The sequence below is a fragment of the Hyperoodon ampullatus genome (genome assembly GCF_949752795.1).
Source record: "Hyperoodon ampullatus genome assembly, chromosome: 16".
Classification (NCBI taxonomy): Eukaryota; Metazoa; Chordata; class Mammalia; order Artiodactyla; family Ziphiidae; genus Hyperoodon; species Hyperoodon ampullatus.
The window spans coordinates 14,252,227-14,276,214 of record NC_136929.1 but is presented as its reverse complement, the minus strand read 5'-3'; the positions used below and the strand labels follow the sequence as shown (position 1 = coordinate 14,276,214).

The window sequence follows — 23,988 nt, the reverse complement described above, 5'->3', positions numbered from 1 at the left end:
TATAAGAAGCAGTAAACAACCTGCTGTTTGTCCCAGAGGCAGACATTAACTCACCCCTCAAAGTCACCTGCCGCACACAACCCTGAGAAATGGCTGGGCACAGACCATTCAAGTCCTCACAGCCTTACCATACCCAGAAAGACACTCGGGGCTATGGCAGAGTCCCCCACCACCCGATAATAAGAAAGCAACCTCTACCCCCAATGAAAACATTCTGTGCCTGCTTTCTAGAAATACAAACATTTAATCCCAAAATAGGACATGTCACTCCAGTTCCAAAATTGTTAAACTTGCACCTAGTAGCTGCAGCATCAACCACCATAATGTGGCCTAACCCCAGGCTGCTCAGGAGATGGAAGTGTATATATACATTTGTATCATTAAGATTAAAAGAAGGCTGTCCAGCCCACATGTTTACACATGAATTTGGGGGAGGGAGGAATCTACGCTTAGGAGCTGCCTTTGATGGGAGTCAGGCACAAGTCAGACCCAGGACTGGCCATGTTCACACAGCATGTAGAGGAATGACAAAGCCCACAGCAGGTCAGATTGTCAGCCATGGCTGCTGGCCGACTCAGGCAGACTGTATGTCTATTTTGACGGCTGCTGTGCTGGATCCAGGATCAAAGAAAACAATTTTTCCCCTTCCCACACCTTCAGAGCCTAAGGTCAGGTGCTAGACTTGCAGTTCCACCTCAGTAGCCATGAAATCAATGTGTCCCATCCCAATGCCTACAATTTTACCTATTTTCGAATCATCCTCTATTTATACCCACACCTTTCATCTGGAAGAATCAGGTTCAAGTGAGACAAGAGCATTTTTAAGAAACTTATGAAGACCCATTATAGGCCCCCAGCTAGGCCCCTGTGGTCACTGGAGAAAGACTTGGCAAGCAGTGGACTCAACCGACTGGTTATCTTCATGATCTAGGACCACATCTTTGCAACAAAACAATCCAGGGGGCTAAACCAAAATTAAAGTTTGAATTCTTCAAGCCCCCTCTGGCTGGTCTACCACATGGAGGCCATACCAACCAGGATGATCTGAGGCTGCTGTTGACCAAAGGAAAGATACATGACACCCAGCAATGGTCACGGTGGAATCCTGAACCAATCCATACAACCTCCTACCTCTTTCATCCTAGCCATTTCACAGGAGGTGGCCAAGAGATGGAACCTTTCCGAGCATGGTCACATCCAGAGATCATACAGCCTTACTAAAGCCTATGGATCAGAGGGTGAGAAAGGTAGAGTCAAAACTTTTCAAATTAATTTTTGAGGAGGCCACTCTAGTATGCTCAGAAACCAGATGCCCGTGGGTGGTAGAGAATGTGGAATGTTCAGTGAATACTTTTGACTACTGATCTAGTGTTGGTGGCCTCTGTGAAATAAGGTGCATAGCTGTCAGACTACAGATGATCTGGAAAGCCAGAAAAATAACAGTTTAGATTCAAGGGCTACAGTGGTGCAGCCAGAGTTGGCTGATTGGACTTAAGTAGCAAAACCATAACGTAAAGAAGTCTCAACAGGGATGAGGCACCAAAGGTAGCACCAAGAGCAGGATCAAACATCTGACACAGTCAGTTTGCCAGAAGCAAGTGGTGGCCCAGTGCAATGAGGACGCCTTTACCACAAGACAAAGAAACCATCTCTGGGCAGAAGTCACAGTCAGGTATGCTGTGGTAGATCTTACATCAGAAGCATGTAGTCCTTTATTGTGCTCCTGTCTATAATGGTGCATCTTCCATGCAATGGTGGAGCCAGGTAGCAACGGCAGCAATTTGGATGCTGCAGTCTTGACATGCAGCTTGACTCCACTCAGACTCATTGGATAATGGGTGTGGACTGTGTGTATCTACAGAAGTAACCCAGACTGTCAGATGGGCAGGTGCAGTTTATTCTCACAGCCCCAAAGAGTGGTGCCTCTAATCTGGTAGTCTTCAAATGTCAGACCAGATAGGTAGGCCACTGGCAACAGCACAGGGGTCAGGATAAACATAGCAAGTTTCATTAAGGAGTCAGGGATTTGTCAAGGATAAGAGGACTACCTCGAATTCTGCCCACTGAATGGACTGACCACATCTGCTTTTGGTTTTTCATAGCTGCAGCCTGGATGAACTGCAACAGCAGCCCTAAGTCACCACCAGACTGTAACTTAGCTGAGTGTACCAGTAACTTGATCCAGGCATTAAAGGAAACAATTGAGAATTGAGGGCCCCACTGAGTCAGAAATTCTACTTCAGGTAATGGAATGGGGCATTGGGTTTGTCCCAAAGGGGAACTGCTGCCATGTCATCATGTAACCCTAAGATCACACAAGGTTTAAGTAACTCTTGAATATACTATTTCCACTTGACCAGAGAGACTCACTGACTCCCTTCTTCCCTGTTAGTCATTGAATCCTAGTTGACCTGTGCCAAAATGTAAACATCAGGCAGTAGAGTCACAAGACTGCCTGAGTCAGGTGTTCAGTTTCAACTAAAGCTCAGCAATTTTAAGTTTCTCTTTTTAAAAACGGGTGTACTTGATGGCTGAGTCAGGCAGGTGGCGTCATTGTACTTGGAAACTACCTCTCTGGACATTCAAGCAGCCATTCAGTCTAACTAAAGTTGTGATTTCCCCCTTCTCCTCCTGGGATTCTATGTTGAGTCTGCTGGACCACCTGAGAGTAGATAGTATATATGTAGTCTCCCAGTGAGAGTATCTCGCTTTAGACTTCATGAGCATTCACGGCATTCAAAGTATATACACATACAATATCAATACCAGTTACAGATTTAGATGTGGGAGCCAAAACAATAAAAATAGAAGTACAATGAACTGGTCGAGAGATCATTTTAATTCCCTTTCCCATTATGAGCACCTTCCAAAGCCCACCAATTGAGTTTAGGTGCCTTTTCCTATAGGAACAAAGATCAAAAATCCTGTATGAGCAGCTACAGTAGCAGTTATCAGAAGACCGCCGTCATCCAGCCAGGAGCACAGGGAGTGCAGAATGGCAGGGGGACGAGAGGAGAGCAGTAGGAAAGAAATCCAAGTGTTGAGCGTCTGTCTCCCCACCCCAGGGGGCCTTTGTCCTTCCTTTTTCAGAAAGCCATGTGTCTGTCAACATCCCACTCTTGTTTCAAGAACTATAAAAGGTCTAAGGCTTGGTTTTAGCCTACTTACAAAGTAATAAGTTAGGCTTTTGTCATTTTATGGATTCTGGCAGAAGACCTGAGAGTCCTGGGTCAAAGAGAAAGGACTTTTATTGCTCAAAGCATAGCAAGCAGCATGAGCATTATACTTGCTCCCCAAGTTCCACAAGGCGGGCTGTGGGACAAAATATGGAGCTAAATGGATACTACACAGTGGCTGTACGTTGCCGCTGAGGATCATTGTGCTTGGGGAACCACGGTTTTATAACAAGCAGTAAACAAGTTCATTCTTCTTTCCAGAAGGAAACGTCACCTAGTTCCTCAAGGTTGCTCACTACAAACACAGCCCTGAGAAGTGGTTCAGGTACAGAGCAGTTCAGGTCTTCCATTTTTTACTGGTCAGACCAGGCAAGGACATGCAAGGACTCACAGCGCCCATGGCAGGTTGCTCTCCCAAACGGCTTGATGTTAACCTTTTTTTAATCTTAATTTTAGATTAAATATCTAAATATTAAATATTTAACTTTAATATTAGTTTCTCTAAGAAAATTATAACATCAGACATCAGATGCCAGAAAACAGTAACAATAATAAACTTTAAAAGTTACCAGACTTCCCTGTTGGCGCAGTGGTTAAGAATCCACCTGCCAACACAGGGGACGCGGGTTCGATCCCTGGTCCGGGAAGATCACAAATGCCGCGGAGCAACTAAGCCTGTGTGCCACAACTACTGAGCCTGTGCTCTAGAGCCTGCAAGCCACAACTACTGAGCCCACGTGCCACAACTACTGAAGCCTGCGTGCCTAGAGCCCGCGCTCCGCAACAAGAGAAGCCACCGCACCGCAATGAAGAGTAGCCCCCGCTCGCCGCAACTACAGAAAGCCTGTGCACAGCAACGAACACCCAATGCAGCCAAAAATAAATTAAAATTAAATTAAAAATTAAAAAATAAAGTTACCAAAGTTAACTTTAAAAAATGCACTAGGAAAAGAAAAACACATTAGGGCTGACAACTTCATAGTCTATTAATGCTTTAGAGGAATAGGTAATTGCTATGCTACACCAATTCTTACAAAATAACATGGCTGCCTAATTCACTATACGAAGCTAGAATAACATTAAAAAATGGCATAAATAGTTTAAATAATAGCTAATCTCATTAAAGTAGAAAAATGAATCTTAATAAAGATATAAGCAATCTTACTTCAACAAAAATTAAGATAATCCCACACCATTAACAAATAGTTCTCCCTAGAAATGAAAAGGTATAATAGTTTAAAATATATTACCATAATACACAGTACGTCCAAAGAGAAAAACTTCGAATTAATCTTAGTAGATGAAAAACAACTGATAAAACAAGTTATTTCTGATTTTAAAAACACAGTAAATTATAAAACTTTAAAGTTTTAAAAGAAGGAATGAACAGAAAACATACTGTGTTATCTGTTGAGAGATTCAACATAATAAACATTTAAATTCTTTTAAAATTAACTAATAGGTTTAAAATAATTCTAATTAAAACCCAACCAAGGCTTTTTCGGGAGGCAATTTGGTAGGAGAAAAAGGACTCTAATGTTAGTTTGAAAGCATCAACAAGCGCAAAGAGCTAAGAAATTCTGGAGGAAAAAAAAGCAGCAATGAAGAGGAAACTGTCCTGTGAGATATCGGAATAAATTGTAAAGCAATAAATACTAACAACATGGTACTGTTACAAGAAACATAACAGTATAGAACAAAGTTATAAAATAGACCATAATATAAATATAATGAATATAATAATTGACTAGCCACCTGAGGTGAAAAAGATCTGACTGGATCCTTGCCTTCCAAAGAAAATAAATTATAGATAGTTTAAAAGTTTAAGGTAAAACAAAAACTTTAAGAAAGCTACTGGGAAATATTAGTAAAATCTCTCACTCAGGTTTGGGAAAAACTGTGTAAGTATAAAAACATACATACATAAAGGACAAATTTGGCTACATAAAAATAAAAGCTTGTCTATATGAAAATTAATATAAATATTAGAAAAAGTTTCCAACAAATAAAAGAAGTTACTGTTTAATATATAAAGAACTCTTTCAAAATTAGAGAAACAACTTTAATACATCTTAAAGTATAAACAATCAGGCAGTAAAACATATACTGGCAGGCATTACTCTGTAAAAATCACTACTAAATTAATAATCTCCTTCCTACTTCTCATATTCATTTGTATTAAATACTTGGAAGAAGAAAAAGGTTTTGAATAATGCATTATAAAAAAGCAATTCTATACTACTGTTTTTGTTATTAATTTTTTACTCCCAAGGTATACATTCAGTTTATATTTAAAGAGTTATAGCTTAGATAAATCCACAGCTTTGTATGTTTACAGGCATACCTCATTTATTGTGCTTTGCTTTATTGTGCTTCACAGATATTTCATTTTTAACACATTGAAGATTTTTGGCAATCATGTCCAGCAAGTCTATGGTCACCATTTTTCCAACAGCATTTGCTCACTTCCTGTCTCTGTGTCACATTTTTGTAATTCTTGCAATATTTCACACTCTCCATCAGCAAAAAGATTAAGATTCACTGAAGGCTCAGATGATGGTTAGCAGTTTTTAGCAATAAAGTATTTTAAAATTAAGGTATACATTTTTTTAGACATAATGCTGTTGGGCACTCAACAGACTACTATATAGTGTAGACATAACTTTTATATGCGCTGGGATACCAAAAAATTTGTGTGAATTATTGCAGTATTCACTTTATTGAGGTGGTCTGGAAGTGAACCCACAATATCTTTGAGGTCTGCCTGTATTTGAAAAGACAACTTACGTTACATAAAATACATCTCTCATATATTTTATAGTATTTTTGTATTCTAAAATCAAAAGATAATCAAGATAGAATATTGAAAGTACTTATATACTTTAGAGAAGGACTTAGATATATTGAGAGCACATTCTTTAATATACAATGTCTTGGAATATTGAAAATTTTTATTATAAGAAGTTTCTACTTCACCCCTCATCTCTTTTTATAAACCACTTCTTTCACTATAGCCGATCATTAATTTACCTTGAAGTAGCCTTCTTCAGCAGCTTTTTAATCTCATTAACTTTACACGTGTGTTTCTCATGGATAACCACAAATGCATCACAGCCATCTGGTGGAGGCTCATCAGCTGCAATCTAAGATTTCAAAGATTACACTTAGCTACAGTAGTTGATAATTACAATATCATTTTTAAAACTTACACATTACTTTGATTAAAATAGCTTACCAACTACTATTAAGTTATTGCTCTAATTAAAGTAAAAATACATAGACAGAATCAAACATTTTAACAAAATCAACTGTATAGTAGGAAAACATGCTTTGAAATTGTTGAAAACATCCCATTAAATTAAAATTGTCACTACAGTTCACTTCATTGGTGATTAGTCTTCGTAACTGCCTTATCCCAAATAACTACAAAATTACCTAAAATACTCAATTATACTATAATCAACAGTAACAATGAAAATATAATCAATGATAGGCTATGGAACCAGGTATTACAAGTTTGGAGATTTTTAGCTAAAGATATTCACATTAAGATAGATGTGTGTACATTGCTAGCATGCTTCTTTGTCAAATATAGTTTGGGTGTTTTTGTTTGTTTGTTTTTTGGTTTTGCGGAATGCGGGCCTCTCACTGTTGTGGCCTCTCCCATTGCGGAGCACAGGCTCTGGACGCGCAGGCTCAGCGGCCATGGCTCACGGGCCAAGCCTCTCCGTGGCATGTGGGATCTTCCCAGACCGGGGCACGAACCCGTGTCCCCTGCATCGGCAGGCGGACTCTCAACCACTGCGCCACCAGGGAAGCCCAGTTTGGGTGTTTTTACATACCTGTTGAAACATCTGAATAGTTGGAGAGTATGCCCTTATAGAGAAAGCAAACTTTAAGAGATTGATATGTAAATTGTCTAAAAACTGTCCAGCTTTCCTCAGGATTAAGTTGTAGTAAGAATAATCTGATTCTACAAAAAGAATTCAAAAGAAAAGGATGTTAGTATTTTGTATTCAACACATTGGCACATCTCTCACTGTATAGCTAATTAAATTGATGTCATATTTTAAGTTTGGAATAGAAGATGTTAGAGCAAAAGGGAAAATCAAGATCTCCAGTTTATTATTCATTTTTATCTTCCAGTGAAGTCCAGGCAATCAATACAAGTCCAGATGAAAATAATCTTGCCATTAAAATCTATTTGGAAGATGCCAACATAGACCAATTCACTCCAAGGTTACAGAGTTATAATACATAGATAAGATATAGGCCCTACTTACAATTTAAGAGGAGACTAAGAATAGCAAAGGACTCTCTAGATCAATTCTCAAACAGTAATTAAAAATTATTTGTATAATTATTTGTTTAATGCTGTCTTTCCTATTAAGCTATAAACTGTTAAGGCAAGAATCTTTTCTAGCCTTTCAATTATACCTTTCTACTCTTGGCACACAATACAGGCATCTAATACATTTCTGGAATTAATATTTAAGAAGTGAATAGACCTCCTCATTCTAGGCCAATAATACTTTCCTAATCCAGTAATTTCAAAGAGCCATCATATGAGAGTAGGTGTGCTCATTCACTTCTACTTTAACAAACTATAGGTGATTTTCTCAGGAAGTTATGGTGAGTTTCCCCCAAGAATCAAAAAGTAAGGCAAAACTTGTCTTCAGTAGTAAAAGCAACACAAAAGCAACTAGAGAAGAGATGTTATCTTAAAAATGGATCTTAAAGAAGACATAATAGCTATAGGGTCAACAAAACAGTCAAAATTAATGCAATAATATAAACAAAAACAAAGACTACATCAGTCAAAAGGGCATTGGTTTTCCATGAAAACAGAGAAGAGGGTCAACAGGAACAAATGTGAGCAGTGCCTGACCACAGACATCAAAATTTGTCAAGGTCACTGTTAAGGCTGTCTCTAATGTAGTAATGGATATAGGATCCAGGGGTTACAGAAAGTAAACCTATGTATTTTTAGGCTTAACTTGCAAGATAATCATGGATGCATTGGACTATTTTAGCTAATGTTTAAAAAGAACTAAATCCACGCTTACCAACTAACCTGCTGATAATGATTTTGCCCTTTCAATTTCTTTCACCTTTCACTTGATTTTTTACCTATTGGCATTTAATATACAAAAATCACTCTCATCTTTAAAAAAAAAAAAAGAGCGGCAGCAGTACGTGATGAGTCACATACTGCTTCACCTTATTTGCTTCATAGTCAATCTTGAAAGACTTAACAATAGTTATCTCTACTTCCTCAACCTACTGTAGTTTTTATTACTATACCAGTAAAAGTGCTCTCAAAGTCACCACTAATTTTTCTTTTGTTAAAAGCTTAGTATTTATATTACTTGGTTCTTCTTTAGTATTTGATAATGTCTATCACTTAGCACTTAATATTCCCCTGGCTTTCATGACATCACACTCTCTAGGTTTTCACCCACCTCCACTGGTGCTCCCTAGTCTCTACTGCATGTTCTTCCTCTGGTTATCTCTTAAATACTGGTGTTCTTTATTTTCTTCTCATGCTATCTCTTTTCCCTATAACTGCAATTACCTTCTTGATGTTGATAACCCCCAAATTCTACCTTTTGGTTAGATTTTTTTTTTACCTAAATCTCTCAGTTACATCAGCTTACTGGATATCCTCACTTGGATATTCCACAAGCATTTCAAATGTGACACGTCCAGATGGCAATCTTCCTACCCCAAACCTGGTTCTCAATGATAAGTAACTGAGTTAAAAATGTCATAGCATTTTCTAAAAATCTCTCCATTAAAATATACGAGCAACTTTACTTGTGTAGAAACCATTAAGATCTTGAAGGACTTTGAGAATGAGATTTTATATGCTGAGAACATGGAGAAGGGGAAATAAATAGGGGCTCTGGAGTCAGATAAACCTTGCTTGATATTTCTGATTCACCACACAAAACTACAAAGCTTAGCTAATATCATGCCACTTGAATCTTGAGACATCAATAAATATATAACTCTGTGGCAGACCCATACGAAATGATTTAAAAACAGGCAATTCAATGTTTAAAAGGTCTGAATGTGCTGGCACATAATGTAAACTGTCCTCACGAAATGGCAGGAAACTAGCACCTGAATTCAAAGAGTTAATGTTCAACTTTTACAATTTTTTTAGGCAAGTAGATCACTGAAATTATTTTTCAGTGGAGAGTATTTAGAGGGTCTCATGGAGATTCAACAACCTAGAAAATTACAAGTAACTAAGCATTTTAAATGTTTCCTCTAGGATAATGTCTTGAAAACAAATTCAGTAAAATCTGATAGCTTGTGTCATATTTAATTCCTCATATATACCATTTCTTCCTACACCTAACAAGGTCAGCAATGAGGCAGCAATATGCATTTGGCTCTCACCATTATGAACAAGCTCAACAGAATTATAGTCTTGTGTTAGTAATTCTTATTTAATACAATTCATTTTAGGTTCAACCCTGAAACACATACAACTCCTATGCTTAAAGTAGAGTTTAGGTACTCCTGAGCTTATATTCCAACTTGATGACCTGCCACCAGTTTGTCCAGACATGCTGTTTTATTTAGGTATAAAATATGCTGACAAATTTGAGCAACTTAAAGGGTTCCAAATTTATAAGAGTAATTTTCAAGATTGCTTCTCCAATAAAAATGGCACCAAATAAGGCCATAAAGCATGTACTGAGAACAACAGATCTGGTAAAGGTACAGTCAGGATTTTAGGTGAGAGCCAGGAAATCTGGTGTTGGATTTTTTAACTCTCATGAAAACCTGACATATTAATCTACCTTATTTTTACCTCAAATACCAAAACCAAAATTACCAGGACAAATACAAAACCAACGAACAACAATCACCCATTGCTTTACAAGTAGACTCCTAAGTGGTCACAGTTTCTCCACATAATCTATTCCTGTGGTGTCTTCTGCTCATCTCCTTCCCCTACGGCCTCGTTAAATCCTACCATCCAAAACTCACCTCCAGCCTTCACCACTGGAAAGGCTGTCCTGCCCTCTCTGAAATACTGACAGGTGCCTCTTAACGCATGTCTGTGTTATACCTATCCCTCCCTATTGAAGTTCTGATCACCTAATAATACATGTAGCTGTTCTGCTGTCTCCATCTTGTTATAAGGTCTGGAGAACACAGATCACAGTTATTCATCTTTGTATTCTCAGTATCTAAAGCAGTGCATACTGTCTCTCGTGACTCAAATAATAATTAATGAATAATGAAGCTTCTTAGTAAAAGTTTTTTCAAAGAGCAAATTACTTGTTTTTAGAAATATTTCAGTTTAAAATATCATTAAAGGCATGTCTGCTCCCTTTATCTTAAACCTATCTCATAAAATCATAAAACTGTTGAACTTCAAAGCTACTTCAGCCAAACAGGCTCTAGCAAATGAACACTTAAAACACTCAAAACCATTGTTCATCTTACATTTACACTCAGGAATAAAATCATAAACTATTTAATCACCATAGTAAGAAGTTTTCTCTAAGTTAAAAGGCTAAAGAATCCCCTCTTGAGAGATTCCATGTTAATATCATTTATTCTATTCTCTGTAGAGATAGGAAACTAACCTTTTTCTTTAACCTTTCTTTATAATAATTAGTAATTAACCTTTTAGCCTCTGCCGTGAAAACCTAATTTCAGCATCTGATCTTCCTTAAGAAACACATTAATAAACATTAGTTCATTCTAAAAATATATGTATGTATACATAGATATATACTCTCATATATATTTTAAAAAGTAGGAATAACTAAGTCCATTTTCTAAATAATGAAATGAAAGCACACAGGTTACCTAACTTGATAAGAGCAAGTATTAAAAATCTCTCTAAGAGTTCAGGAGTAAATGTATTCTGGCAAAAAATTTTTAGTATTACTAGATGCAAAACTAATACTATTTCAAAGAAATCTAGGTAAAAAGAAAACCATAATTCAACAATTTCTATTTCTGCTTGATTATAATGAAATATGCAAACACTGTTAATTATATGAGTTTTTTTATAACAAAGTATTAGAGCCTTATATTTTTGGAAATGGATGCTTGGAATAGTTTCCATTAAAACATTTTTTCAAATTTAATATTCAGACTTACTAACCATATTAAGCATTTACACTTAAACTTTACCATTAAAAACAATAAACATATCTAATATAGGCACATAAATATTGATACATATCTTGAAAGTTGAAATATGTACATCACCTACCTCTTTGTTTATAAATTGCTAATTCTTGTACAGTTTCCAAAAACTGCCAAAATTTTTCATTACTTTCTTCTGCCATAAATTCACTATTAAAAAAAATAAAAGTAATCAGTTAATCGATGGAAATAAAAAATGGTTTCAATACTATAAACTATATTTTAGAGCCAAATTACAACTTCTGGTAAAAACAAAAACCTCCTCAAATAAAAGTTACTGATTTCCATTTACTATAATGCAAAAAGAGAACAACTTGATTCTTACCTGAGGTATCATTCTTAACTACAAGCATATAATCATGACTGGAAAAGACTACATGAGAAATTACTTTTGGCTTTTCCTCTTTATTAGCTACAGCTAAAAAATGGATAATTTATTTTGTGTCTCCATGTGAAATGCCACTGAGAAGTATAATTTAACGGCAATAAAGAGAGTGTTATATAAAAGGAAAAAGTTAAAAAACAGACTGCCTATTTCTTCACAACCAAAACCTGGTTTTATAAACATTTTTTTTAAAGTCATATTATCGATTATTTTCATTTAGCTACGTATTTGTGTAGACAATATTTTTATTATTTAAAACAGAAAATATCTTAATCAAAAAATTAACAGAAAATTGGTGTATTGCATTAGGTCTTTGGTCTTGAAGCCCAAAGAAACTTCCATTTATCCACAGAGTGTAAGTAATAAAAAAAATAACCAAAACAATATAAAGCCTTTTGGAAATAATGAAATAAGTGAAAGATTATTCAGTGCTGTATGAAACAAAGTGCAAGACAACTAAAACAAGTAGATTTAACTATTTAAACCAGAAGAGACACAACCACCAAACAGACAGTACAGACTCTGTTATTGCCCACCTTATCTTTCTTTTTAGCCTCAGAAAACCTAAACTAATGCTTAATATAAACGGGAAGTATTGAGGACATCCAGACACACGCAGAGTGATAAATTCTGTGAGTCTGAGATGGTCACTAAAGGGGGAAAAGGAGGTGAGAAAAACTGATTAATTAATCAACATAAACATGACAGACATAGGAATTTAAAGCAATAAGCAACTTCAAAGCAACTCTTGCTATAAATGGCGTCCAACTTAATGGCATTAAAACAAACAAACAAACAGGCTAAAAGCAGAGGAAACTATGGGGAACACTAAATAGGATGTGACCTGAAAAGGACAGGGATGGTACAAAACCTTGAGAAAAGTAAAGCGTGACACTTATTCCCTAATTGACTTGACCAAACAACTACTGACATGCTCATTTATTGTGCAATCACAGGTAAAAGACTTCTTCCATATGGCAGAAGTTATACATATGAGTAAATATCATCAGATGTCTCAAATCTCATCGCGTGAATTATCTAAACTATGTATGAGTGAGGCCCTGTATGATCCATCCAGAGGCAAACTTCTTCTCCATACGTGGACCTGTAGAACTAAAAAATTATATGCTTCCAAAATGCAATGGTGAGATAGGTGTTCCAAATTCCAAAGATAGACATTCCAATTCCAAAAGGGAGAAAGTAGAAAGTAAAGGAGTCATCAATCCCAAGCAAGTTCAAACTGCAGCACAAGATTCTGTTAGGTTTTTAAGACTTGAGCATAACTCTCCGCGGCTTATTGCTCCACCCTCTGTGCTGCCTGCCACGGCTTTGCCCTCAGTGTCCTCCTCCCTTTTTCTTGAAGTGTAGCACACATTTGCAGCCATGTAGTCCTATCAGCCAACTTCCTGCCTATAGAATTTTGGAAGTCTGGCAGCCTTCTCTCATTTCATCCTGTCTCTGTCCCTTCTGATCCAAGCAGACAGTGTTTCTATTGATGCAACAGTCAAAATCCTTGGGGTTCTTCTACGCATCTCACCAGGGCCATGCCATTACACAAGGATCCTCCCCAGATCTTTCTGCTGGCTAAGCCCCTCTTTATTCCTGGCATCTGTCGAGATAGCTGAGTGGATCCACAAGTCGCACACCTAACCTATACAACAAAAGATATCCAGCCACACATTTGGCCTTCTTTACAGAGCACGCATTCCAACACTGAGTTTCCTAATTTTAGCATCCTTTGTAATCTGGATAGGCTGAGAGCCTCCCAAATTACCAAAGGCTGCTTCCTTTTTCCTTAACAGTTCCTTTTTCAATTCCTCTCTTTCCTCTTGCATTTTACAGCAACAAGGAGAAACCAGATGATACTTTGCTTGGAAATCCTTTAACACTTTGCTTGGAAATCCTCTTAACTATCCAAGTTCATCGCTTACATGTTCTGTTTTCCACACAACGGTAGAATCTAATTCAGCCAGATTTCTGCCTATATAACAAGGGTCATCTTTCTTTATTTCCAATAACACATCCCTCAGTTCCTTCTAAGCCCTTGCCAAAAGTGCCTTTAATGTTCATATTTCTACCAACATTTTATTCATAATCATGTAAGTATTCTCTAAGATGACAGAAGCTTTTTCCTATCATGCTCCACGCTTTCTTCTAAGTCCTTAACAGAATCACCTTTAATGTCCATATTTATGTCAACAGTCTCCTCAAGGCAATCTAGGCTTTTTCTACCACGTTTCTCAAAACTCTTCCAGCTCCTGCCAGATTCAACAGGTATTTCTACATTTTAAGGTATTTGTTACAGCAGTATCCCCACTTCAAGGTACAAAATCAAATTAGTTTCCTATTGCTGCTGTAATAAATTATCAAAAATTTGGTGACTTAAAGCAACAGAAACTGTCTCAGTTCTGGAAAAGTCCAAAATCAAGGTATTGGTAGGGTTACACTCCCTCCAAGGGCTCTAGGGGAGAACCTTTCCTTGCCTCTTCCAGCTTCCGGAGGCTTAAGGTGTTCCTTGGCTTGTGGCTACACCAATCCAGTCTCTGTCTCTATTCATATGTCCTCCTCCTCCTTGTATGTGTCTTCTCCTCTTCTGTATCTTATAAGGAAATTGGATTTAGCACCCATCCAGATCCATAACAATCTTGTCTCAAGACCCTTAACTTAATTACATCAGCAAAGATCCTTTTTCCAAATAAGGTAACATTCACAGGTTCCAGGGTTTAGGATATGGACATATCTTTTTGGGAGCCACCATTCAACCCACTACAAGTAATGGGGTTGGTACATCAGAGTGTGGCTAGATTGTGAAGGGCCTTGATGAGCATCCTACAGGAGTTCCAGTTCTAAGACTCCTGAGGCAAGCAGAAATTGAAACACTGCAACTATCAGCCTAATACTGGGAGAAGTTAGACTGATTTGAAACTGAGTATGAGATAAGATCCATGCAAGCTATGGGAGAAACTGGGGAAAAGGTAGAGGAAGGGGACATATTTTAAACTAGAATACTTTATTTAATAAAAACTGTTTTATTACATCTGATACCACAGAAGTACAATGGATCATAAGAGACTACTATGAACAATTATACAACAACAAATTGGGCAGTCTAGAAGAAATGAATAAACTCCTAGGAATATACAAACTATCAAGACTGACCCATGAAATAGAAAAATCCAAACAGATTTATTACTAGTAAGGAGACTGAATCAGTAATCAAAAGCTTCCCAACAAATAAAAATCCAGAACCAGACAGCTTTATTGGTGAATTCTACCAAACATTTAAAGTAGAATTAATACCAATCCTCACACTCTTCCAAAAAGAGAAGAGGAAGGAACACTCCCAAACTCATTTTACAAGACCAACATCATCCTGATACCAAAACCAGAAAAGGACACCACAAGAAAATTACTGGTCAATATTCCTGATGAACATAAATGCAAAAATCCTCAACAAAATATTAACAAACTGAATACAGTAATACATTAAAAGGATCATACACCATAATCAAGTTATTCCAGGGATGCAAGGATGGTTCAACACCCACAAATCAATAAATGTGAAACACCACATTAACAAATTAAGGATAAAAATCATATGATCAGCTCAATAGATGCAAAAAAAAGCATTTGAAAAATTTCAACATCCATTAAGAGTAAAAACTTGAAGTGGGTATAAAGGGAATGTACCTCAACATAATAAAGGTCATATATAACAAGCCCACAGCTAAAATCATAGTCAGGCACAAGATCAGGAAAAAGACAAGGAAGGATGCCCACTCTCACCACTTTTATTCAGTTTAGTACTTGAAGTCTTAGCCAGAGCAATTAGGCAAGAAAAAGAAATTAAAGGCATCCAAATCAGAAAGGAAGAAACTAAACTGTCACTATTTACAGATGACATGACATTATATATAGAAAATCCTAAAGACTCCACCAAAAAAAACTGTGAGAATATATGAATTCAGTAAAGTTACTGGATACAAAAATCAGTATACAAAAGCCTGCTGGGTTTCTATACACTAATAATGAACTATCAGAAAATGAAATTTAAAAAACAATCCTGTTTACAATTGCATCAAAAAAATACCTAGGAATAAATTTAACCAAGGCAGTGAAAGACCTGTACACTGAAAACTATAAGACAATGATGAAAGAAATTGAAGACAACACAAATAAATGAAGACAAGACAAATAAATGGAAAGATATTCTATGTCCATGGATTGGAAGAATATTGTTAAAGTCTCCATACAATGCAAAGCAATATCCAGAGTCAACACAACCCCTATCAAAATTTCAATGCCATTTTTCACATAGAACAAACAATCCTAAAATTTGTATGGAACCACAAAGACCTCTAAAATTCAAAATAATCTTAAGAAAAGCTAGAGGCATCATTCTCCTTGACTTCAAACTATATTACAAAGCTATACAATGAAAACAGTATGGTATTGGCACACATAGATCAATGGGACAGAATAGAGAGCCCAGAAACAAATCCACGCATATACAGTCAATTAATTTATGATGAAGAAGCCAAGAATATACAACGGGGAAATTTATGATGAAGGAGCCAAGAATATACAACGGGGAAAGGCCAGTCTCTTCAATAAATGGTTTTGGGAAAACCAGATAGCTTTGTGCAAAAAATGAAACTAGACCACTATCTTACACCTACACAAAAAGTAACTCAAAATAGATTAAAGACTTGAACATAAGACCTGAAACCATAAAACTCCTAGAAGAAAACATAGGCAGTAGCTCCTTGACATCAGTCTTGGCGATGATATTTTTGTATTTGACAGCAAAACCAAAGGCAACGAATGCAAAAATAAACAAGTGGGACTATATCAAACTAAAAAGCCTCTGCACAGCAAAGGAAATCATTACCAAGATGAAAAAGCAACTACTGAATGGGAGAAAATATCTGAACATCATATATCTGATAAGGGGTTAATAATCAAAATATGTAAAGAACTCATACAACTCAATAGGAAAAAAAAACACCAAACAATCCAATTAAAAACTGGACAGAATTTGAATAGACATTTTTCTAAAGAAGACATACAAATGCCAACAGGTACATGAAAAGGTGCTCAACATCACTAATCATCAGGAAAATGCAAATCAAAACCACAGTGAGATATCACCTCACACCTGTTAGAATAATGGCTATTATCAAAAAGCCAAGAGATAACAAGTGTTGGAGAAGATGTGGAGAAAAAGGAGCCCTTGTTGACTGTTGTGGGGAATGTAAATTGGTGCAGCCACTATGGAAAATAGTATGGAGGTTCGTCAAAAAATTTTAAAAACAACTATCACATGATCCAGCAATTCCACTTCTGGGTATTTATGCAAAGGAAGTGAAAACACTATGACTGGAAAAAATGTAAGCACTCCTATGTTCAGTGCAGCATTATTTACAATGGCCAAGATATGGAAACAACCTAAGAATCCACTGAATGATGAATGAATACAGAAAATGTGGTACACACACACGAATATCATTCAGCCATAAGAAAGGAAATCCTGCTATTTGTGAGAACGCGGACGGACCTGAGGGCATTTTGCTCAGTGAAATAGCAGACAAAACAAATACCCTATGAAATCTTAAAACAAACACAAAAACAATAAACAAATGAGCTCATATACAGAGAACAGATTGGGTGCCAGAAGCAGGAAGGCAGGTGAAATGGGTGAAGGTGGTCAAACAGTACAAATTTTCTGCTACAAAATAAATAGGTCATGGGGATGTAACGTACAGCATGATGACTATAGTTTTAATACTGTACTGTAGATTGTAAAGCTGCCAAGAAAGATCTTAAAGGTTCTCATCACAAGAAAAGAAACTTTTGTAACTACGTGTGGTGACAGACGTTAACTGGACTTATGTGGTGATAATTTCACATGTAAATACATCAGATCATTATGTTGTACACCTGAAACTAATATGCTACATCAATTATAGCTCAATTAAAAAATCTGTTTTAGTATCAATATCTTACATATGGGGCTTCCCTGGTGGCGCAGTGGTTGGGGGTCCGCCTGCCGGTGAGGGGGGGCGCGGGTTCGTGCCCCGGTCCGGGAGGATCCCACATGCCGCGGAGTGGCTGGGCCCGTGAGCCATGGCCGCTGAGCCTGCGCGTCCGGAGCCCGTGCTCCGCGACGGGAGGGGCCGCGGCGGTGGGGGACCCGCGTACCGCAAAAAAGAAAAAACCCCAAAAACCAAAAAACTTACATATGTAATGTCACGTAGGGTGACAAAGACTCTTTTTAGAAGCAAAAGCTGTTGCTTTGGTGAACTACAAATGCAACCGGCATTAAAATTTCATGCCGGTTAAAAAAGGAAAAAACTTTCCAATTTTGTTTAACTACTGGAATAGTAAGAGCAAAATTCAATAGCTCCAAGTTTTGTTTCTCCACAATAAATGAAACCTTATGCACTAACCCCAGTGAATGAGATTCAGAAAGAAGTAACAGCTTTGAGAAGCTGTCTTCTCCACAGGAAGCCTAGGAGCTGACCGAATAATGTTAGCTTCTTGAAACCAGGTGCTTCAAATACCGGTTCCTAAAAAGAACTGCCTACATCAATTGAAGGGCTTGCACTAAACGCCACAGGCTACCTCCCATTCTTCCTTTCCTCTTTCGTAAATGCTAAGAAAATCCAAACGAATTAAACAAAGTTTTAAAACCCGTGGGTGAGGCAAAGTACGAAGGCGGGGGAAAGGAATTGCAAGTGAGTGCGACGCACAGGGTAGCAGGGGAGGAGGTGATGCTCTGAGGGTTAAAGCACCAGCGGCGGTGCAAGAAGCTGACTGCCGGCAGGCTAAGAGACGGCGTCCCAGGCGCCGTCGGGGTCCCGGGCGCCCGGTGCGTCCCGGCCCCACCGGACCCTCCCTCCGCGCCGGGTCGGCAGATGGTCCGGCCCGCACTCACCTGGCCTCCAGCAGCAGCGGGGTCTCCGGCCACTTCGCGGCCAAGTTGGCAGTCACCGCCTTGGACGCGGAGGCGGTCCGCGCGCCGAGCAGCGAGAGCCAGAGCGCGGTGGAGCCTAGGAGCAGCCGCACCACGTCGCCGGCCTTCGCCATGGCGCGGAGGAGGAAGCGCGATCCCCTCGGACCCGGCGCCCACAGCCCACAGCCACTAAGCTACCGCCGGCTCCTCCCGCAGCGCGGCCGCCCACTTCCGGTGGAGGGAGCCCGAGTCCGTTACTCGGACCGGGGCCTGGCTTGGGCCGAGCGCATGCGCCGAGCGCTCTGGCGCCATCCCTTGAGCCGCAGAGGACTGAGCCCTGAGCCACGTAGGTGCGGGCGGCGCCGGAATGCGGAGTGTGGCTGATGCTCCGGCGGGTCCACAACTGGGACCTCCGGTTCTCGGACAGAGAGAGGCTCTGGGGCACGCGGCCAGGAGACTGAAGTGGGATTTTGGCCGACTAAGGCTGGCTGGAGATGGCAAAATCTGGAAGCGAAGGCACGAACCAGCGTGGTTATTATCCACATTGCACAGGCGGAAAATAAGGCCTATCAAGTTCAGATACCTACCTCGTGGGATTCTCAAATTTTACTGCATATTCGGGTCACCTGTTAGATCTTTTAAAAAGCCCTATGCCGAGACCACACCACTCATCAATTACAGGGGAATATCTGGGGGTGAGATTCAGTCATCAATAGTATTTAATCCGCCCTTCCCCCCAGGTACTTCGAGTATGCGAAAACCAGTGACATCACCTGGAGGGCTTGTTAAAACCCAGGATGCTGGGCCTCATCCCGGTGTTTCTGATTAAGTAGGTTTGGTGTGGGGGCTGATAATTTGCATTTCACATCCATCAAGTTCCCAGGTGATGCTGATACTGCTGGCTGGGAACTATGATTTTAGCCTTTGTCCTCAAAAGTGGTCCACAGACCAGAAGCTTCAGCATCACCGGTGAGCTTATTAGAAATGCAGAATCTCAAGCCCCACCCCCGCCCTACTGACTCCAAGCCCCTAGATTAACAGGCACCCCACGTGATAGCTTTGCTCGTTAAAGTTTTGAGAAGAGCTATTTTAGAAGGTTACAGGTGAAAATGCGTAGAAAAGTGATAGTTGTTTTTGTCATTATCAGCCAAAATGACACAGCTGTGATTGGGCCTCGATTTCAACCAAGGACTCTCTGACCCGAAAACTCATCAGGTTCAAAAACAAAACCTTGGAACAGAGTTAACTGGCTTCCCAGTACATATGACTCATCAACTCAAAATACTCAGTTTTATTTAACTGGGCAGTGGTGAAGCCTCAAGATTCTGGCTGCTAGTCAGGAATGATTCTTTTTCTATTCAGAAGAGAGGAAATTTATTGTAAATATTAAAATATATGGTAAAGAGATGCAGCAGCTGGGGAAACTAGTATAGGGTATGCACTGATCTATTCCTTTTTTCCCCCATTACTCCCTTGATCTGTAGGGAATCTGGGTCTCTCCAAATTGCTGAAACGTGACCACTATACTTTTTCTTTTCCCCTCATTTGCTTAGTAAGTATATACATTTTCCTGGAAGACGTTGCTCTGGAAATTCTACTCAGGTCTCACTTCCTGAGGTTAACCTTCATTTCCTGATTGCTCCCACTTGGTATGATCTATCCCTCCTTTAAATTCCCATAAGCTCTTGGTTTTAACTGTCATATACCGCTTATAATTCTCACTTTAGAATTTGAACACAGTGTTTATTTATTCTACTAGAGATGATATATTCCCTGAGGGCTCATGCCTTATTCATTTTTAGCATCCCTTGCAGTACCTAGCACAGTTCATGTTACTGAGGCTCAATAAATATTAAAGAGCCCTTGTTTTATGGATTGGTAGGCAGCAACCTAAGGCAGATGAGTAAGGAGCTTCATTCCTATCCATAGAGCATAAGAAAGAACATATTATGAATCCTTCATAGGTATTTACTTTAATTAACTCCCCATTTCCACTTATTTTTGGACTGAATTTTTTTTTTTTTTCGGTACGTGGGCCTCTCACTGTTGTGGCCTCTCCCGTTGCGGAGCACAGGCTCCGGACACGCAGGCTCAGCGGCCATGGCTCACGGGCCCAGCCGCTCCGCGGCATATGGGATCTTCCCGGACCGGGGCACGAACCCGTGTCCCCTGCATCGGCAGGCGGACTCCCAACCACTGCGCCACCAGGGAAGCCCTGGACTGAATTTTTGACTGAGCTTGTGGGATGAAGGAAATTAACTATTAGCACTGAATGTCTTAAATGTCAGCATATCTGATGGGTTGATTTGCCATTTAAAAAGTCACATGAAATACACTATTAAAGGACACTACTAAAACGTATATTATTATACATTCCAGTACATTTGAGTTCAGAATAGTGAGGAATACATTTCTCTTTTAAATATAATGAAATTAATCTAATGCAGGGCTATTTGTTTACATAATTATTACACATTTTAGCTTATATAGTATTTTTCTAGAAATTTAAATGGGTTTGAAATATTCCTCAGACTGGTCATCCCTGGGCATAATCCTCTACTGCAGAACAAAAGAAAGAGTAGGACTGAATGATATTTAAGTGTTGGAAGAGGTCAGTGCGAGGACATGACCACAGGCTGACCCTTGAGCAGAACCTGGGCCATCAGAGACTCCTTACTCCCTCCTTGGAATATACATTTCACTCACGGCTTCTGCACTAGGAACCACTTCAAGGAAGCAGCCTGAGAGAATAATGTTATTGAGACCATCTGGACTGTATACATGCCTGAACCCCATTAAGTGCTCTATATGAACTTTGAAGATTCTGGCAGGTGGGTGCAGAACTCTATTATTCTTGTAGCCCCTTATAACAAGCCTCGTATATAAGTTTCCCTTGCTGATGAAAACTGCCACCTGCCAATCTGGAGTAATCTTCCTAATTCTCTGGTCTCTCTTTGCCATCTGTATATGGGGGCCAGATTCTAATTTCACCTGGGGAACTCCTGAGGCTGTGAACCAACATTAAGGTCTCTTCTATATGTCATTTCTAAGGACAGATAGAAAAACTAAAACGCAAAAATTAAGTGACTCAATAAAAGTCACTCAAGTTAGTGGAGCAACCAACTATTCCAACCTCTATTATCCATAATCCTTTGGCACAGATTGGCTGCGAACTGAATGTAGTTCAGGGACACAATTGCACTTTAAGATTTCTTAGCAAAATGTTATTCAAAGTTATTCACATCGGGATAATATGAATGGAAACTGATGAGGATAGCAGTTTTCACTGTAGGTGGAAGAAGTGATTAATGAATGCTTTATAATAAGAATATTGTGTTTAATAGAATAAATCATCTTGAATTATTTTTAGGCACAGCATAGACTATTTAATGAAAATAGTGGTTACTGTTACTGCCAAATTATCATGCAGTAGAATAAAACTTTAATTTTCTCCACCTAAATAAAGTCTCACAGCTGCAATGGCTTTTAAAAAGTATCACCCCTAAGTCTTCCAGATATCCCTTATTAAGAAAGACCCTATTCTCATTTTTTAATTTGAGTATCTTAAACACAACAATTTCCCCTTATCCTCGGGGGATATGTTCCAAGACCCCCAGTGAATGCCTGAAATCACAGATAGTACCCTGTCTATAATATTTTTTTCCTATACACACGCACCTATGATAAATGAGACACAGAGATTGACAGCAATAACTAATAATAAAATAGAACAATTATAACAACATATTATGATAAAAGTTACGTGAAGGTGGTCTCTCTCTCCCTCTCAAAATACCTTATTGTACAAATATAAAGCCTTTTGCATCTTGACTGTTTACCACGCACTGTGGCCATAACTTTTGCAGCTTGAGGTACGACAGCAAAACGAGCATAAATTTCTCTTTCCTTCTTCACAATTTCACAGATAGAAGATTCGTTCTTACCGTAGATCTTAGCAACCTCAGCATATGATTTTTTTTCCTTGTTAGGGCAAGAACTTTCACTTTTCCACTTAAAAAAATAACTTTATGGCTTCTCTTTGGCATACCTGATTTGCCAGCATCACTACTCTTGTGCTTTGGGGCCATTGTGAAGTAAGCTAAGGGTTACTTGAACACAAAGCACTGCGATATCCCAACAGTTGATCTGATAACCCAGACAGATGGTTACTAAGTGACTTTGTTCAGTGGATGCACTGAACAAAGGATGATTCACCTCCCCAGTGGGATGGCTCAAGATTTCATCCCTCCGTTGGGAACGGAGTATGATTTTAAACTTAGGAATTGCTTATTTCTAGAATTTTCCATTTAATATTTTGGACCACAGTTGATTGCAGGTAACTGAAAGCTCGGAAGGTGAAACCACAGATAAGAGGGGGCTACTGGACACGAAAATCCTGCTCTTCATTCCACGTGGGAAGAATTTATAGGCTTAAGTAATTTGTTATGCTTTTCCTCCCTTAGCCAGATTACCCCAAAATCATAACCAAAGAGTAATGGTTTAGTTTCCTTTAAGTATCAGCAATAAACTTGATTTTTTAGGTTTGTGTATTTTATTTAAAATAGATTACAAATGCCTCACAAATCTTTAATTCCCGGTATGTTTGATGGAATTTTCAAATAGCAAATTAAGTACGTGAAATACGTAATTTTTAAATTAATCATTTGGGATGATATTAGAACTTTAAATCTGCTATATAACAACCTTCTGTTCTTATATACGTGGTCAGTATTTTATAATTATGCATTCAAATGTTGCTAAGTCACTATTCTGCTGCTTCTATTATTTGTTTTATTTCTTCAGCAAAACACCCAGGATTGAAATGTGTTAGTGGAAGACAAAGAAAAGTATATTCTGCGTTTACATCTTCTAGTAGAAGTTTGTATAGTTATGTGCACAAACATTATTTTCTTCAAAATATATTGTATATCATCTATGGGAAGAAGACTGTATCAAAAATTGGGAAAAATACTGAGATAAAATGGTTAGTGTCTTCAAAGGCCTTAGAGTGTAGTAAGAACATAAGAACTTATATCAATATATTATTACAGAGAAAAGTTAATAAAGTTCTCTGAAAGTCCAGAAGAAGACACATTTTTAAGAAATCTTGTTGAACCAATAAACCAATGAAAAGCAAATTTTTCTCATTAAAATTATTTCCTGAGTTTAAATCTAGCACTTTGAGAAGCTGTACAAATTCTTTCAATCCCTAGGGAAGCATCTGAAAAATAGTGTCATGATTATCGACGACAAAAATAGTCATGTGTAAAGCAGCTACTTTACATTTATGT

The 23,988-nt window shown here is 38.4% G+C and overlaps 1 protein-coding gene across 1 annotated transcript in view; it reads right to left on the bottom strand.

Moving 5' to 3' along the window:
* Positions 1–18,831, bottom strand: part of UGGT2 (UDP-glucose glycoprotein glucosyltransferase 2) — a gene marked incomplete at both ends in the record, with an annotated part of 167,521 nt that extends 148,690 nt beyond the window's left edge. The window contains 4 exons of the mRNA XM_079721667.1: positions 6,207–6,319; positions 7,019–7,149; positions 11,425–11,507; positions 18,680–18,831. Coding sequence (XP_079577793.1) covers positions 6,207–6,319; positions 7,019–7,149; positions 11,425–11,507; positions 18,680–18,831 — 479 coding nt within the window. The remainder of the gene's footprint in view (positions 1–6,206; positions 6,320–7,018; positions 7,150–11,424; positions 11,508–18,679) is intronic.
* Between the last annotated feature and the right edge of the window lie 5,157 nt (positions 18,832–23,988).